General features: G+C 42.3%; 1 protein-coding gene and 1 pseudogene across 2 annotated transcripts in view; one reads left to right on the top strand and one right to left on the bottom strand.

Annotated features, from left to right (window-relative positions):
• XPNPEP3 (X-prolyl aminopeptidase 3) overlaps window positions 1-9,076 on the top strand; it is a 52,700-nt gene extending 43,624 nt beyond the window's left edge. Inside the window, exons 8-9 of one of the 2 annotated variants that reach the window (XM_012741765.3) lie at window positions 1,214-1,334; window positions 3,082-9,076. In XM_012741765.3, coding sequence (XP_012597219.1) covers window positions 1,214-1,334; window positions 3,082-3,248 — 288 coding nt within the window. In that variant the 3' untranslated portion in view covers window positions 3,249-9,076. The remainder of the gene's footprint in view (window positions 1-1,213; window positions 1,335-3,081) is intronic. The other variant, XM_012741762.3, reaches the window with a different exon arrangement.
• A 1,764-nt stretch (window positions 9,077-10,840) lies between these two features.
• Window positions 10,841-11,711, bottom strand: LOC105858548 (large ribosomal subunit protein eL6 pseudogene; annotated as a pseudogene).
• Between the last annotated feature and the right edge of the window lie 7,554 nt (window positions 11,712-19,265).

Here is a 19,265-nt window from a genome sequence, read left to right as displayed (position 1 = left end):
AGCCAATGACAAAATTAGTCAAAATTAGTACATTAATACTAATTTTGGCTAGTAATTAGCCAAAATTAGTACAATGACACACACCTATAGTCTCAGCCACTCTGGAGGCTGAGGCAGGAGGACACTTGAGCCCAGGAGTTTGAGGTTGCTGTGAGCTATGATCACACCACTGCACTCTAGCCTGGGCTATAGAGTCTCAAAATAAAAAAAAGAAGCAGCAGCAGCTATAAATTCCCTTTTGCTCAGGCTGACAAATCTTCAATTAACTGTTAGAAATATCCAAGCTGGTAAATGCCCGATAATTATGCCAATTCTACAAGTTACTGTGAAATATTTGGGGCCTCCAGAGGAGGCTTCCTCAGAGGTATATGTGAACAGTGAAAAAACAAATACTCTAACATTCATTCTCCCTTCCCCAAGAAGTCAGGTTTTTTATTTTATTTTTTTTTTTTGAGACACAGTCTCACTCTGTTGCCCAGGCTAGAGTTCCGTGGCGTTAGCCTAGCTCACAGCAACCTCAAACTCCTGGGTTCAATCAATCCTTCTGCCTCAGCCTCCTGAGTAGCAGGGACTACAGCCATGCACCACCATGCCCAGCTAATTTTTTCTATATATTTTTAGTTGGCCAATTAATTTCTTTCTATTTATAGTAGAGATGGGCCTCGATCTTGCTCAGGGTGGTCTCAAACTCCTGACCTTGAGCGATCCTCCCGCCTTGGCCTCCCAAAGTGCTAGGATTATAGGCATGAGCCACCGCGCACAGCCAGAGACTTTTTTTTTTTCAAGAGAGAGTCTTGCTATGTTTCCTAGGCTAGAGTGCAGTGGCACAATCATAGCTCACTGCAACTTCCAGTGCCCAGTCTCAAGCAGGCCTCCTGCTTCGGCCTTAAGTGCTAGGATTACAGGTGTGAGCTACCATGTCCAGCCAAGATTTTCATTTGAGACAGTCATTACTGAGATTACCCAAATCAGCATGTATGTAGTATATTAAATAGTGGCGAATTAGTTAGAATGCCATTGGCAGAATTGCATACAAAAGGTAGCAGTTTATCAGACTTCCTAAGCATTAGCCCAAGGGTAGATTAAACCTAAGTGGCAATACCATGGGGGATATATTAATACATATCTCGATAATTTATGAATGTTCAACTTTCCCCTTAAGGGGTCTACTAATACTGTGCTCTAATAATTCTGTAGTAATTACCTTTTCCAGGCTGCTCGAAAATACTGCCCTCATCATGTTGGCCATTACCTTGGGATGGATGTGCATGACACTCAAGACATGCCCCGTTCCCTCCCTCTACAGCCCGGGATGGTAATCACAATTGAGCCAGGTAAGGAGAGGTGTTATAATAATAGTAAGACATAAACATTGTTTATTTTTACCTGAACCAATATAATTAAATTAGAAGAGACTGGGGAAAAAAATCTCTCCAGTGGAGAAGATACTCATTTTAGATTTATCTTTAGTTTTCTTATTTAACATTACACAGTTTATTTAATTTGACTCCTTTAATAAACAACAGATGGAGTATATTTTATATAAGTAGATATGAAGAATTGAATCTTTTTTAATCCTGCTTTTGCCAGGGCCAGTTTGTCCTGGTCTCTCATTTAGTAGTGGTAGACCACAAAAGCTTCCAGAACCCTGGTGCTTACATGCTGAGAGACACTCGGGTGTACCGTGCTCCAGTTGCAACACCTCTGCAAGCTGTACTGAACAAGCTGGCACTACCCTAATCCTTAATATCCAACTCGTTCCTCACAAGCTTTTTCTATATATGTTTAGCTGTCCAAGTATTTTCTTTCTATTTTTAGTAGAGACGGGGTCTCACTGTTGCTCAGACAGACTGGTCTCGAACTCCTGAGCTCAAACGATCCTCCACCTCGGCCTTCCAGAGTGCTAGGATTATAGGTGTGAGGCACCTCACCTGGCCCACAGTGAAACTTGAAGGTTGATGTTATAAGACTTGATTGTTAAACACTAATGCAGGTTTTATCATAAAAACAGGTGTCAATTTTATTTTATTTATTTATTTTAGCTAAGTGGAATTGTGCAAATGGTCTCAATTTTAGATTCAAATATTCTAAATTATATAAATTATGTCTGGGAAATGTCTTTTATACCACCCTTTGAACCCAGTCATGCATTGATCTCTGTGGCCTTAAATACCATTTATTTCAATCTATTTGTTACCTGGATGCTTTCTTAAACTTTGACTACATTTTCCATGGTCTTTTTCTTTTTATCACAGACCAGTATCTGTGAGTAGAGTGGAAGATTGCATTTCTTTAATATGAAAAGACCTGGCGTCTGTCTAACTTCATGGTTAGGAAGGTTGCTGAGGCTCCTAGATTTTTCTAAATGTGCATAAAGTCTTTCTGTTTCTCTCTTACTTTACATTATGTACATGAGTTATAGCTTGAGAGGTGAAAAAAACTTTAAAATGACCATTTCTGCAGCTTCTGGTTGTTAAGGCTAATAATCCCTAAATAAATTTTAAGTAAACTTTGTATTTATTTTCACAAAGTACCCTTTTGCAGGTGACTATAAGGCAGAGGAAGAATACACTTACATAATCTGCTGGTTCCCACCATATATTGACATACTCATAAGTTAAGCAACTTTAGTGGCCTGCTTGAGCCACCAGAATATGACAGTAACATGATCAACATTAGCATAGTTGTATGGAGCCTATAGTCTAATATACAAAATAACTATAATAATAATAATTCTAGTAGTGATAGCCAACATTTACTGACCATCATGTACTAAGCACTTTTATGTGTATTATCTCATTTAATCCTCACAACTCTATTATCTAGGTACTGCTAAGATCCAATATTAAAGATGAAGGAATTTTAGCCAGGCATGGTGGCTCATACCTGTTATCCTAGTACTTTGGGAGGCTGAGGTGGGGAGGATTGATTGAGGCCAGGAGTTCATGACCAGCCTGAGTCCCGATCTCTAGAAAAAAAAAAAAAAAGATGAAGGAATTTTAACAGAAAAGTTAACTTACTTTCCCAAGTCACCCAGTTATTCTCATTGCTGAACAGCACATTCTTCTTTCTACTTCTCAGGCATTTATATTCCGGAGGATGACAGAGATGCCCCAGAGAAGTTTCGGGGCCTTGGTGTACGAATTGAGGATGATGTAGTTGTGACTCAGGACTCGCCTCTCATCCTTTCTGCAGATTGTCCCAAAGAGATGAAGGACATTGAACAGATATGCAACAGGGCCTCTTGACCTTCATCACAGCCCGCATGCATCTCAGGTTCAAGAGGGTGTGCACTGGCTTCCCTGCACATGTGCTAAGTGCCTCTGTGCCTCTGTGTGTATGCGTGTGCACGTGTTCCATTTGGGAGTGTGCAGCAGCTGTATGAATATATATAATGATGTATGTGGGGTTTTTTAAGTAAATAGAAATCTGGAAAAATGAATTTTTGAACAATATGTTACTGCAGCTTTAGTAACATTAATTCAGTAGAATTAATGACCTAAGCAAGTTTAATTTTTTAACATAAGAAAGTTTTGGTTATATATGTCCGTGCATTCCAATTAACATATTTAAACATACAGAAAATTCTCTTCTTGTTTTCAGGTCCTTCCCTTCTTGCACTTTTGCTGAGATCCACCTAATATCATAAGATGTTTGTATGATGCCTGTATTTTGAGCTAATCACCAATGTCTCTGCCTGTGCTAAAAGCCATCTGTCAGTGATTGTGGGTGGCGCATACATACCTTCTACAACCCCTCCCTACCTACTCCAGATCCTGCATACTGACTAGAGCCACATAAGCCCTTAAGGGCACTGGTGTCCTGTAATCTTGCCATTCAGCCAGATTCTAGCAACACTAGCTCTCAAACAAAACAGTTTTGAGCCTTTCTTGCCATTTGGTTGCCTTGGGCGGAGCCTGTAAAGTGTTTAGATTCTTGATAAGGAAGGAAATGGAAGAGAAATAAAAATATGTATGTGACTACTACAGATCCAGACCTCCAGCCATTAGTTCTCTTCAGTTTAAAGATGATTCCTTTCCCAAACATCCGTGATTCCTTTATAGGATCTTAATACATTGACCTTCATAGGTTACCCTTATAGCTGCTGAGCTGGCCAAAGGCAGATCCTCTACTTACTCTATCAAAGTCAAAGTAGTGGTACCCAGTTTCCAGAGAAATACCCCTGTTATCATTCTGTGATTTCCTCTAGTGCTGTTAAAAACAAAATATGGAATCCACCAAGTCCCTGTAAGCATCCTATAATCCTTATCTTTCTCTAATGTTAGCACTGACTAGACAGTGGTAAAGAGGTACAGTATTAAATGCAGTTATACAACTCAGTTTGCAACGTGAGCAGGGCTAGATTACTGCAGGTGGTCTATTCAGGAGCTTCTGTGATACATAGAAGCTTTAAAAGCCAGTATGTTCATCTCCTTTAAATCTGAATATGTGCCCAGGACATACAAAATGTGATAATTGTTGAAGCATAAATTAGAGTATTTTTTAAAAAATATTTGTATTAGGGAAGTACAAACTAGGAGATTAACAGTCTCTGTAGTGCTAGAAGTTTGCTCGTGTCATCAGGAAAACCCAAGGTACAGAACCAAAAGCAGACAGGCAGTGACTTGATCAGAAGACAAAGATAATGTTACAACCAAAGTGTTACAAACTGTATCCTGACAGTGCTTATCCAGGAATGTTTGGCTTTGCTAAGCGTATCTAAACAGCTGTGGGAATGGAAGCTGCACAGCTGGAGTCTCCCTCCAACTTCTCAGATCTGTGCTACTTTCTAAAAGAGAGGGAAATAAGTCCACAACTCTGGCTTCTCACTTCCCAGGCCTCTGTGCCCCCAACAACCCTTTCCTTGGATTGGGTTTCCTTTGTTCATGTATAATCCTGGAATAAGGAATTTACATTTCTTCCTAAATGTTTCTGTGGTCTTCAACTTTCTAGCTAAAAGCTTAGGGGGCTTTTATGTATCGAAGCATACTTGGATGTGAAACGGACTGGAATCTCACTGGGATTCCAAATTCTACAGATGTTACTGGTAGTTAGAATGGCTATTGTGGAATTCTGGCAATTTTTAGTCCCTGACCCAGTTATATTGGCCTTTGAGTCCCAGATTAACCATAGCAACTGAACATTTGATTCAGACCATCAAGATAGCATAATGAATCTCTCATAGCAATGTTTTAAAGGCTGTCTGACAAACTCAGGATTTGTTGAACAGATAATTATGTATAGTGCAGTGTTCTCATTCATTCTTAGCCATGCCACAGACATTTCCCTCTAATTTTTTTGTTATTTTTTTAATAAAAAAGAATGCTATTGTTATTGGATATATTAATACAATAATTTTATTTTTCTTATGTTGTCAGGAAATAACCCATTCCACTTAAATGGGCTTTCCAAATACTAAAACAAACATTTCTTAAAATTTACATTATTCTAGTTTGCTGATCTTTTACATTTAACAAAGCTGGAACTTGAAGTTCTACCATAGTTACTGGGTTTTTTTTTAGAGACAGGGCCTTGCTCTGTTGCCCAGGCTGGAGTCAGTGACACGATCATAGCTCACTGTAACCTCCAATGCCTGGGTTCAGGCGAGCCTCCTGTCTCAGCCTCCTTAGTAGCTAGGACTACAGGTGATGCCACCATGCCCAGCTAATTTTTTTAAGTTTTTATAGAGAGAGGATCTTGCTGTGTTGCCCAGGCTGCTCTTGAACTAGCCCCAAGCAATCCTTGTGCCTTGGTCTCCTAAAGTGCTGGGATTATAGGTGTGAATCACCATGCCCAGCCTCTCCTATAATTTTTAACTGGTTTGCAAGTTATAAACTTATAAGTGTATAAAGGTGAATAATATAAATTTCAGAGTTTTAAGGTAAAGCTTTCATATCAACTTTTTTTAACTTAAAAAAAAATTTTTATTTAACATTTAATTGTACATATTTACAGGGTACATGGTGAGGTTTCAATACATAAAATGTGTAGTAATCATATCAGGATAATTAACATATCTATCATCTTGAACACTTATAATTTCTTTGTATTGGACCTTTCATTCTAAGTATAATAAATACTTCATATATACACCAAGATTTCCTGCTAAAAACCTTATTTTAAAAAACAATTGTTTCAAGGCCAGGCGCCATGGCTCACCCCTGTAATCCTAGCACTCTAGGAAGCTGAGGTGGGAGGATCACTTGAGGTCAGGAGTTCAAGACCAGCCTCAGCAAGAGCGAGACCCTGTCTCTACTAAAAATTTAAAAAATAAAATAAAAAATTTTTTAAAATTATTCAAACGTTACCACTAGGATTTTCTCCCTGAACCGAAGATGTATGGTTGGATTATTAACAATGCCATCTAAATGAAGAAAGCATATTTAGATAGTGCCACATGCTTTTATATATCTATTTCAGGCATTGCTATTTTTTCCTCATTATCAGGAAACTGTGACTGTGATTTTTATTTTAAATACAATAGTAGAAATACTGGGATAAGGACTCTCCTCATAATCGTAGTATCCAAGTGAGGAAGGTGCTTCTAATGGTAACTTGAAGTACTCTATGTGCATCTTCTTTCAAAATCTTGTTTTTTTCTCATTTTTGTAAGGTGAGAAAGGGAAAATGCTCACCATAGAAATTGTATCTTTTTTTTTTTTAATTTTTTTTTTATTTTGGCATATTATGAGGGTACAGATTTTAAGGTTTCAATAAATGCCCATTTCCCCCCCTCCCCCAAAAAGTCTGAGTCTCCATCATGACCATCCCCCAGATGGTGCACATCTCATTTATTATGTATGTATATACCCGCCCCCCTCCCACCTGCCCAATACCCTATTACTGTAGCACCTATGTGTCCACTTAGGGAAATTGTATCTTAATTGAGATTAAAATCTATAAAACTAGACCGGGTGCGGTGGCTCACGCCTGTAATCCTAGCACTCTGGGAGGCCGAGGCAGGTGGATCACTCACGCTCAGGAGTTCAAAACCAGCCTGAGCAAGAGCGAGACCCCGTCTCTACTAAAATTAGAAAGAAATTAATTGGCAACTAAGATATATATAGAAAAAATTAGCCAGGCATGATGGCGCATGCCTGTAGTCCCAGCTACTTGGGAGGCTGAGGCAGAAGGATTGCTTGAACCCAGGAGTTTGAGGTTGCTGTGAGCTAGGCTGATGCCACAGCACTCACTGTAGCCTGAGCAACAAAGTGAGACTCTGTCTCAAAAAATAAAATAAAATAAAAAATAAACAAAATCTGTAAAACTAGTTAAATCTCTAGGTAAAGATATCATAACTCATTAAAACAGAAAAATTCAGCTTTGTTATATTTTTCCAACCATCCATAACTCACACCCTCCTCAGTTTTGTTAATAATACGAAGATCGCAGACATGAAGCATAAGTGCTGCCTCTCCCTGTCCTGTGCAAAGATCACAGAAAAGCATAGTGTGCCATTCCACCAGTCCAGCTGTGACCTCAGAGTCCTTTGTAGCCATGTTTCCAATAACTGCTGCCAAAAAACAGTTGGAATTTGAGCTAGAAACTATCTCCCATCCCTCAACTAGTATATGATAGATGATAATGTAACTTATTTGTGTATTAGAAAATAAGTAAGGGCCCACAGATGGTGACAGCATAAAGAACCCTGCTTGGAAGAGGTTTTTAGGGTGTGGTTAATTTTTTTAAATGTTAGTTTCCTGAAGTAGGATGGATAGCCCACAGCTTACGCTGATGGTAAGTTTTAAACCTCGGCAAATATACTATAAGCTGAAGTGTTTTTAATGCTCCTAGAGTAATGAGATGACGAATGCATTGTTAAACCCTAACATTAGAGCAGAACTCCACTGTTACAAACCACATGGGTTCTCCTGGTTGCTCTTCTTGTCTCTCTGCCTGTGTGTCCCTGAATTAGAGCATCAGTATTGTTCCGATCAGAGGTCCTCACTGGAATCATCTTCTTGGGATGTGCTCCACAGGATTTGAGAAAAACTGCAGTCTTTGTTAGCATTTCTTAATGCTTTGAATGACTTTTGTGCAATTGTATAAGTTCAATTTGAACGAAATGCTGTTACTTTTTAAGGTATTACTATTGACTGAAAATGAATATGTCATTCCCCAACAAGGGGAAACCATTTGTTACTATCATTTTAAAAATAAACTATAAAAGAATATAGAAGTGTATGGTGTATGTTATTTTAGAATCTCGAGCTTACAGTTTTAAACAACATTTTCTTGTACAAAATATTTTACAGAGTGTTCATTAACTGCTGTCACAAAATCATGATAGCAAACTTGAGATGATCTTATCAGTTGTGGGGTGTAACCTGATGGCTTTGATCCAACCTATTAGAATTTTGACTCTACAAAATGGATTCATAGGTCTCCAGATAGCTCCTGTAACACTCAAGACTGGAAACAATAGCCATGAGCGTTTTATGAAGGTTGAATTTTGTGGGGAAGTAGGGTCAATTTGTAAAATCGTGAATATTTGAACTTTGTCAGTGAGCCATATAATTGTTTTGGTTTTTGAGACACAGTCTCGCTCTGTTCTCCAGGTTAGAGTGCCATGACTTTAGCCTATCTCATAACAACCTCACACTCCTGGGCTCAAGAGATCCTCCTGCCTCAGCCTCCCGAGTACCTGGGACTACATGTGCACACCTCACTATGCCTGGCTAATTTTTTCTATTTTTAGTAGAGATGGGGTCTCACTTTTGCTCAGGCTGGTCTTGAACTCCTGAGCTCAAGCAATCCTCTCATCTCCGCTTCCCAGAGTGCTAGGATTACAGGCATGAGCCACCACACCTGGCCAGAGACATATAATTGTAAATGTGGCCATCTCTCCCTATTAGGAGCCATCTTTATAATCTGATACTCTCTGTAAGGTGTACTTTCCACATCCTAGCACACATAAAAAGATACATGTTGTATGGCACATACAACTATAAAAAGTATGGGCCGGGCACCGTGGCTCACGCCTATAATGTTAGCACTCTGGAAAGCCAAGGTGGGAGGATCGCTCAAGATCAGGAGTTGGAAACCAGCCTGAGCAAGAGTGAGACCCCGTCTTTACTAAAAATAGAAAGAAATTAATTGGCCAACTAAAAATATATAGAAAAAATTAGCCGGGCATGGTGGCGCCTGCCTGTAGTCAGCTACTCGGGAGGCTGAGGCAGGAGGATCGCTTGAGCCAAGGAGTTTGAGGTTGCTGTGAGCTAGGCTGACACCACAGCACTCTAGTCCGGGCAACAGAGTGAGACTCTGTCTCAAAAAAAAAAAAAGTTTTAAATTTTTTTTTTTTTTTTTTTTTTTTTTTTTTTTTTTTTTTTTTTTTTTTTTTGAGACAGAGTCTCACTTTGTTGTCCAGGCTAGAGTGAGTGCCGTGGCATCAGCCTAGCTCACAGCAACCTCAAACTCCTGGGCTCGAGTGATCCTTCTGCCTCAGCCTCCCGAGTAGCTGGGACTACAGGCATGTGCCACCATGCCCGGCTAATTTTTTTTTTATATATATATCAGTTGGCCAATTGATTTCTTTCTATTTATAGTAGAGACAGGGTCTCGCTCTTGCTCAGGCTGGTTTTGAACTCCTGACCTTGAGCAATCCGCCCGCCTCGGCCTCCCAAGAGCTAGGATTACAGGCGTGAGCCACAGCGCCCGGCCAAGTTTTAAATTTTTTATCACATGTCCCAAAACACAATTTTTAAAACATTAATGGTCTTTTTTTGCACCCTTCCTTTTGCTTCAACAGTGGGTCCAGTCATCATCTGAGGCGTATGTATCATGCTCTGTAAGCCTATATCTTCCTCTTGCCCTGTAAAGTATTGCTGGAAAACGAGCTTACTTCTGGAAACAACTATTATTTATTTATTTGTTTGTTTATTTATTTATTTATTTTGAGACAGGCTAGAGTGTCTAGAGTGCTTTGTTGCCCAGGCTAGAGTGAGTGCCGTGGCATTAGCCTAGCTCACAGCAACCTCAAACTCCTGGGCTCAAGCAATCCTCCTGCCTCAGCTTCCCAAGTAGCTGGGACTACAGGCATGCACCACCATGCCCGGCTAATTTTTTCTATATATATTAGTTGGCCAATTAATTTCTTTCTATTTTTAGTAGAGTTGAGGTCTCGATCTTGCTCAGGCTGGTTTCGAACTCCTGACCTCAAGCAATCCGCCCGCCTCGGCCTCCCAGAGTGCTAGGATTACAGTCATGAGCCCCCTCGCCGGGCCTGCTTTATTTTTATTTTGTTGTTTTCTTTTTCTTTTTTTTTATCTTTCACTTATTTAATTAGGTTCTTTTTAAATTTTTTTTTTTTTTTTGAGACAGAGTCTCACTTGTTGCCCAGGCTAGAGTGAGTGCCATGGCGTCAGCCTATCTCACAGCAACCTCAAACTCCTGGGCTCAAGCAATCCTCCTGCCTCAGCCTCCCGAGTAGCTGGGACTACAGGCATGAGCCACCATGCCCGGCCTAATTAGGTTCTTTGTAAAAATTTAGAATACCAGGCCGGGCGAGGTGGCTCACGCCTGTAATCCTAGCACTCTGGGAGGCTGAGGCGGGTGGATTGCTCAAGGTCAGGAGTTCAAAACCAGCCTGAGTGAGACCCCGTCTCTACCATAAAAATAGAAAGAATTTAATTGGCCAACTAATATATATAATATAAAAATCAGCCGGGTATGGTGGCACATGCCTGTAGTCCCAGCTACTCGGGAGGCTGAGGCAGGAGGATTGCTTGAGCCCAGGAGTCTGAGGTTGCTGTGAGCTAGGCTGACGCCACGGCACTCACTCTAGCCTAGGCAAGAAAGCGAGACTCTGTCTCAAAAAAATAAAAAAAAATAAAAAAATTTAGAATACCAATCTGTGAGGATAAATTCCATTTGTCAGGGCAAACAGAGATCGCAGATAGCCCTGGAGCTGAGGAATTGCCTTGATTTCTGGTAAAATTTGGCAGTCCACAGCTTTCTGATCCACTTTGCGCTGTTCTGTAATCTCATATTTCTCCTTTTCTGTGTCGAAGATCTCACCCTCCTGGTGTCTGGGCTTCCACAGCTGCTGCGGCTTGAAGTAAGCTTAGGGATTTTCACATTGCTGATATCAATTTTTGTGGTGGTGGCGATGACAAATTTCTGGTGTGTCGTTCGCAGAGGAACTCGATTAAGGGACAGAGGTCCAGTCAAAAGTAACAAGCCACTGCCCAGTTGCTTCAGGAAAACCACCCTCTTGCCTCTGTGGCGTCCAGTGAGGAGGATGAGGATGGTCCCGGGAGTGATGCTAGCTCGCAGTCTTCTCACGTGTTGGCTAAACGGTTTTTTGCCGTGGCTCAACAGCTTTCGAGGCACATCTTTGGTTGGATAGTACCTAGGCATTTGGCGAAGTTTAACCACCCGACTGCCACCATTCTTGTCACCACCAACTGGTTTCGTAACAGTGGCGAGGACCTTCTCCTTTTTCTTTTCAACCTTGGATTTAGCCACTGAGTATTTCCTCTTGTACATGGCCTTCCTAGAGTACATGGCAGATCAGGAATATCTGCCGATTCCTCTAACGAGAACAGGATTTCGGCTGCAGTGTGGCTTCCCCTTCTTAACCTTTTTAGCCTTGAGGTTAGCCTTTTTCACTTTGCCACCAGCATCAGGCTTCTTGGCATCAGCCTTCTTGGCTTCAGGTTTCTTCTTTTTAGTATCCGGCTTCTTCTCAACTTTTTCACCCGCCATCTTGTAAGATGGGAAAGAGCATTTTGTTTTTTTGTTTGTTTGTTTGTTTTTAATCTATACATAAAAAGCACTCCTGTTCATGGATTTTTAGTGATAATGTCTTGAGATTCTTCATAATCACCATTTACCTATTATTTATTAATAATAGCTAACAGATAGGAAAAAGTACAAATATCCACTGGCAGATGAATGGATAAACAAAATGTGTATATATATTTGTGTATATATATATATATATATAAACACACAAATGGAATAATATTCAACTTTAAAAAGGAATAAAATTCTTTTTATTTTATTTTATTTTTTATTTTGAGACAGAGTCTCGATTTGTTGTCCAGGCTAGAGTGAGTGCCATGGCTTCAGCCTAGCTCACAGCAACCTCAAACTCCTGGGCTCAAGCAATCCTCCTGCCTCAGCCTCCCGAGTAGCTGGGACTATAGGCATGCGCCACCATGCCCGGCTAATTTTTTCTATGTATATCAGTTGGCCAATTAATTTCTATTTATGGTAGAGACGAGGTCTCGCTCTTGCTCAGGCTGGTTTCGAACTCCTGACCTCGAGCAATCCACCCGCCTCGGCCTCCCAGAGTGCTAGGATTACAGGCGTGAGCCACCGCGCCCGGCCAAAGGAATAAAATTCTGACAGATGCCAAAACATGGATGACCCTTAAAAACATTGTTAAGTGAAATAAGCCCAATACAAAAAGAAAAATATTGTCTAATTCTACTTACATGAGGTGCCTAGAGTAGTCAAATTCACAGAGACAAAGTAAAACAGAGGTTGTCAGGGGCTAGGGAATGGGAATTATTGTTTAATGGGTGCAGAGTTTCAGCTGGGGAAGATTAAAAAAACTGTGGCGATGGCTGGCTATGATGGTTGCATGATACAAATGTACTTAATACTATTGAACTCTACACTTAAAATTGGCTAAAATTTCAAAATTCTGTGTATATTTTATCACAAAAAAATTTTTAATTAAAAAAAAGAACTGGCCGGGAGCTGTGGCTCACGCCTGTAATCCTAGCTCTTGGGAGGCCGAGGTGGGCGGATTGCTCAAGGTCAGGAGTTCAAAACCAGCCTGAGCAAGAGCGAGACCCCGTCTCTACTATAAATAGAAAGAAATTAATTGGCCAACTGATATATATATATAAAAAATTAGCCGGGCATAGTGGCACATGCCTGTAGTCCCAGCTACTCGGGAGGCTGAGGCAGAAGGATCACTCGAGCCCAGGAGTTTGAGGTTGCTGTGAGCTAGGCTGACGCCACGGCACTCACTCTAGCCTGGACAACAAAGTGAGACTCTGTCTCAAAAAAAAAGAAAGAAAAAAAAAGAACTGTATTAGCAAGTGGGCAAGAGGAAGAAGAGGACTAAAGGCAGATTGAGGTTGACAGTATTTAAGTAATTAAAATGAGAATTAGGCCGGGCGTGGTGGCTCACGCCTATAATCCTAGCACTTTGGGAGGCCGAGGCGGGCAGATTGCTCAAGGTCAGGAGTTCGAAACCAGCCTGAGCGAGACCCCGTCTCTACCAAAAATAGAAATAAATTAATTGACCAACTAAAAAATATATATATACAAAAAATTAGCCAGGCATGGTGGCGCATGCCTGTAGTCCCAGCTACTCAGGAGGCTGAGGCAGTAGGATCGCTGAGCCCCGGAGATTGAGGTTGCTGTGAGCCAGGCTGACGCCACGGCACTCACTCTAGCCTGGGCAACAAAGTGAGACTCTGTCTCAAAAATAAATAAATAAATAAAAATAAAATGAGAATTAATTACAATGCTAAATCAATATCACCAAATAGCAGGAGTTTGTAATCTCACCACCTCCTGCAATAATCAGACTGTGTCCGGAGCTCTCTTGTGCATTCTGGGTTACCTATTTTTAAAAAGATGTGCCCAGGTGAGAGCAGGAAATAGTGTCATAAAAAGTGGTTGAAACAGCAGAGGCTGTTTCGGGAGAGAAGAGAAGGGTGAGGGGAGCCTGACGCTGGCTCTGAGCTGTGAAAGGCTGTCACGTGGAACACTGCATTTGGTGCGGCTCCAGCAGGCAGAACCAGAGCTGCTGGGTGGAAGCTAGCACGCACACAGGCAGAATTTTAAAGGTAAAGGGGATGCTAGTGACTTTGTCCGTTTCCCTCACAGGTGATTCTAAAAACTCGGGAGTGACTTGCCTTTGATCACAGTTTTGTCAGTCAGTGCAGTCAGGTCCACAGGCAGGTTTCCCAGCTCCAGGACCAGGGTGTTCTCAGAACAGCATGCTGGTCCTCGCAGCCTGTTCCAACCCATTTCCACACTCTTCAGGACCAAGCACCTTCGCCTTCCGAAACTTAGCTAAACAGCGTCCCCTCGTTTTCAAGGAAAGCATCAATTCCTTCAGAGGTGAGCTCCGTGCCCTGTACGCCCTTAGAGGTCAACGTGTCCAGGTCCCTCTGTGTCAGCTCCTAAGTCTTTTCTGCCTGTGCCCTGGACCCCTGCTGGTCTAACTCCCTGTGACTCTGCCCCCTCAATAATGCTCCTCCTTCTCTCTCCCAAAGACCATGTCCCCAGACTACCCAAATAATCCACAGACTGATGGATTCTTAAATTTCACTCAACCTCTCTAAACTTCCTACTATTTTATGACCCTTTTGTACTCATACTTCTTGAGTAAATCACTAGACTCACTAACTACTACTCTGAAACCAACTCAGGTAACCAAAAGCACTCATTATCATAATACTTAACTTTTTTTGGAAAAAAAACAGACTCTCACTCTCACTTTGTTGCCCTGGCTAGAGTGCCATGGCGTCAGCCTAGCTCACAGCTACCTCCAACTCCTGGGCTCAAGCCATCCTTCTGCCTCAGCCTCCCAAGTAGCTGGGACTACAGGCATGAGCCACCATGCCTGGCTAATTTTTTCTATATTTTTAGGTGACCAATTAATTTCTCTCTATTTTAGTAGAGACGGGGTCTCACTCTTGCTCAAGCTGATATCAAACTCCTGACCTTGAGTGATCCTCCCACCTCGGGTTCCCAGAGTGCTAGGATTACAGGCGTGAGCCACCACACCCAGCCCACAATACTTAATTTTTTTCTTTTTATATATTTTTTTGAGAGAGTCTCACTTTGTTGCCCAGGCTACAGTGAGTGCCGTGGCGTCAGCCTAGCTCACAGCAACCTCAAACTCCTGGGCTCAAGCGATCCTCCTGCCTCAGCCTCCCGACTGGCTGGGACTACAGGCATGTGCCACCATGCCTGGCTAACTTTTTCTATATATATTTGTTGGCCAATTAATTTCTTTCTATTTATAGTAGAGACAGGATCTTGCTCAGGCTGGTTTCGAACTCCTGACCTTGAGCAATCTGCCCGCCTCGGCCTCCCAGAGTGCTAGGATTACAGGTGTGAGCCACCTCACCCGGCTGACTTTTTAAGTCTTTTATCAGTAGTAGTCCAGTCAGGAAAATAGAAGCTACCCTCAATATGTAAAACAGAAAATGTAATGTCAGGAATTGGTTTCACGGGAGCTGACAGAGCAGCCATATGGGATGGCGATGCATTCATAGCGAGAACTGGATGCTTGTACCAGCCCCAGGCTGGATGACAAGAAGGAGTGGAGTTTCTCAAGTCCAGGAGCCTAGGTCAACTGCAAAAGCTAGCCACAGGAGGCCTGCCTGCTGGTGGGAGTTGAAATCAGAGACTCAGCTACTTCCCAGATTTTATGATTTTTATGAGTGTACAAATAATAAGTTTACACAATGTATATACCCTGCTCCAAGGGAATCCAAGAATCTTTTTTTGAAATGTGCAAGACCAGAGCATATGAATCTGAAGATCTGACAGAGAAGAAAATATTAATAACAAAGATTTGATATCATTCCAGCTAAAATTTAATTTCCAAAAAGTAACAGCCTATATTGTTTTACAGCAAGTTGCTAACTGATGCCACACCTTGTAAAGGTTAATTTTCAAAAGGTCACACCAAACAATGAAATAAGTTCTTGATTGAGTTCCTTCTCCAGTTCCCCCTGCCCCACTTTTTTTTAGACAGAGTCTCACTGTGTTGCCAGGGCTAGAGTGCCATGTTGTCAGCCTAGCTCACGGCAACCTCAAAGTCCTGGGCTCCAGTGATCCTCCTGCCTCAGCCTCCCCAGTAGCTGGGAATACAGGCATGCACCACCACGCCCAGCTAATATTTCTATTTTTAGTAGCACTTGCTAAGAGCTGGTCTCGATCCTGAGCTCGAGTGATCCTCCTGCCTCAGCCTCCCAGAGTCTTAGGATTACAGGCATGAGCCACTGTGCCTGGCCGTTTTATTTTTTCCTTCTGATAGGTGTGTAGTAGTATCTCATTGTGGTTTTCATTTGCACTTCTCTGATGGCTGATGATGTTGAACATCTCTTCATGTCTTTTGCCCATTTTCTTCTCTCTTTTATATTCTAGATATTGGTGCTCTGTCAAATACATGGTCTTCTCCCACTCTGTAGCTATCTTTCATCCTCCTAACAGGGACTTTCACAGGGCAGAAGGTTCAAAATCTGATGAAGTTCAATTTATCAACTGTTCCTTTTATGGATCATGCTTTTGGTATTAAGTCTAAGAACTCTGGCCCTCAGTCCTGTAAATTTTTTCCTATGTTTCATTCTAACAGGTTTGTTTTGGTTTGGTTGTTGTTCTGTGGTTTTTTTGAGACAGAGTCTCACTCTGTTGCCCAGGCTGGATGGCAATGGCACAAACATAGCTCACTATAACCTCCAACTCTCAATCTCAAGTGACCCGCCTGTAGCAAGGACTACAGGCATGCGCTACCACACTGGGCTAATTTAAAAAAAATTTTTTGTAGGTCGGGTGCGGTGGCTAACGCCTGTAATCCTAACACTCTGGGAGCGGATCGCTCGAGGTCAGGAGTTTGAAACCAGCCTGAGCAAGAGCAAGACCCCGTTTCTACTATAAATAGAAAGAAATTAATTGGCCAACTAATAAATATAGAAAAAATTAGCTGGGCATGGTGGCACCTGCCTGTAGTCCCAGCTACTCGGGAGGCTGAGGCAGCAGGATTGCTTGAGCCCAGGAGTTTGAGGTTGCTGTGAGCTAGGCTGACGCCATGGAACTCAGTATAGCCTAGGCAACAAAGGAAGACTCTATCTCAAAAAAAAAAAATTTTTTTTTTTGTAGAGACAGGGACTTACTATTTTGCCCAGGCTGGTCTCGAATTCCCAGGATTCAAATGATCCTGCCTCAGCCTCCCAAAGTGCTGGAATTACAGGTGTGAGAACTGCTCCCAGCTCATTCTGACAGTTTTATAGTTTTATGTTTTAGATTTAAGTTCATGATGTCTGTTGAGTTAATTTTGCATAACTTGTGAGACAGAGTTCAAATGGGTTTTTGTGTTCTGTTTTTGTTTTTTGTTTTTAGGACAGAGTCTCACGCTGTCCCCCAGGCTAGAGTGAGTGCCGTGGCATCAGCCTAGCTCACAGCAACCTCACACTCCTGGGCTCAAGAGATTCTCCTGCTTCAGCCTCCCAAGTAGCTGGAACTACAAACATGCACCACCACACCTGGCTAATTTTTTCTATTTTTTTAGTTGTCTGGCTAATTTTCTCTATTTTTAGTGGGGACTGATGGGGGTCTTGCTCTTGCTGAGCCTAGTCGTGAACTCCTGACCTCAAGCAATCCTCCTGCCTCAGCCTCCCAGAGTGCTGGGATTACAGGCATGAGCCACCGTCCCTGGCCTGTCTGTTCTGTTCTGTTTTGTGGTTTTTGTTTGCCTATAGATGTTCAATTGCTCCAGCACCATTTGTTAAAAATACTCTTTCCTCCACCGAATTATTTTTGCATTTTGTCAAAATTCCCTTGGGCGTATTTGAGTGGTTCTTTCTGAGTTCTATGTTCTGTTCCAATATCTAAATGTCTATTCCTCATTCATAAAATTATAGATGCTCCTCAACTGGGTTTATATCCTAATAAACCTATCATTTTTTCTTTTTTTCTTTTGAGACAAAGTCTCACTCTGTTGCCTTGGCTAGAGTGCCGTGGTGTCAGACTAGCTCACAGCAACCACAAACTCCTGGGCTCAAGAAATCCTCCTGCCTCAGCCTCCAGAGTAGCTGGACTACAGGAATGGGCCACCATGCCCAGCTAATTTTTTTTCCTCTATATATTAGTTGGCCAATTAATTTCTTTCTATTTATAGTAGAGATGGGGGGTGGGGGGGGTCTTGCTCTTGTTCAGGTTGGTTTCGAACTCCTGACCTCAAGCAATACCGCCCGTCTCAGCCTCCCAGAGAGCTAGGATTATAGGCATGAGCCGCCGCGCCTGGCCTGTTTTAATTGGCTTTTAAAAAAATTCTGCTCTAGCACGGGAAGGTAGAGGTTCTACCTCATTATTGCCAGGTGGAAGTAGAAGTTCCCTACTTAGTCCCCCATTAACACCGAAGTTGGGGGTGTTCCTACTTACTGCTGGGTAGGGTGGGAGGTCCAGTTCTCCACTGGTTTCTACGGACACTGCAGTGGGGGTGACTAATTATCACTGGGTAAGGGTATAAGTCCTGACTCTCTACTAGGCTTCCTTCAGCACCACCCCAGCAGGTAGAGGAAGGGGCACCTTGTTACTGCTGGGTGGGGGTGGAGCTCCAAGCCCCCTTTTGGTCCCCACTTATACCATAAGGGTAAAAGAGCTCATTACCAGACAGAAGGGATGAAAGTTCCAGCTCCCTAATTAGCCTTCTCCTATACCACCATGATGTGGGTGTTAGGGCAGCTGATTGCAGACTTGCCAACTGTATACACGAGGCTCCTGGCTCCCCACTCAGCCTTTGCTGAAATGGGGGGGGCACTTTTTTCCTATGTTCTTTGGATGGAGTAGAGCATTTATTGTCTAAAAGCTTTCGGTCTTGCTAGGCTGCCCTTTCCTGGTCCTTTGGCTAGCAAGAACTGCATTTTGTCTGTACTCATTGGCATTTCCAACGTTGCCAGCTCCTTTACTTCCAAGTCTGGCATATGTGAGATAAAAAAACAAACAAACAAACAAAAAAAACCAGGGCCAGGTGCTGTGGCTCACACCTGTAATAACAGTGCTTTGGGAGGCCGAGGTAGAAGGACTGATTGAAGCCAGGGGTTCAAGACCATCCTGGCAACATAAACAAGACCCCATCTCTACAAAAATTTAAAAATTAGGCCGGGCATGGTGGCTCATGCATGTAGTCCTAGCACTCTGGGAGGCCGAGGCGGGGATTGCTTAAGGTCAGGAGTTCAAAACCAGCCTGAGCAAGAGCGAGACCCCGTCTCTACTATAAATAGAAAGAAATTGGCCAACTAATATATATAGAAAAAGTTAGCCAGGCATGGTGGCACATGCCGTAGTCCCAGCTACTCAGGAGGCTGAGGCAGCAGGATTGCTTGAGCCCAGGAGTTTGAGGTTGCCGTGAGCTAGGCTGACGCCACGGCACTCACTCTAGCTTGGGCAACAAAGCGAGACTCTGTCTCAAAAAAAAAATAAAAATTAGCTGGGCATTGTGGCATGTACCTATAGTTCCACCTAGCTACTTGGGAGGCTGAGGTGGAAGGATCACTTGAGCC

Source organism: Microcebus murinus, chromosome 10 (genome assembly GCF_040939455.1).
Source record: "Microcebus murinus isolate Inina chromosome 10, M.murinus_Inina_mat1.0, whole genome shotgun sequence".
Taxonomy (NCBI): domain Eukaryota; kingdom Metazoa; phylum Chordata; class Mammalia; order Primates; family Cheirogaleidae; genus Microcebus; species Microcebus murinus.
This window is presented reverse-complemented; position numbering and strand designations above follow the sequence as displayed.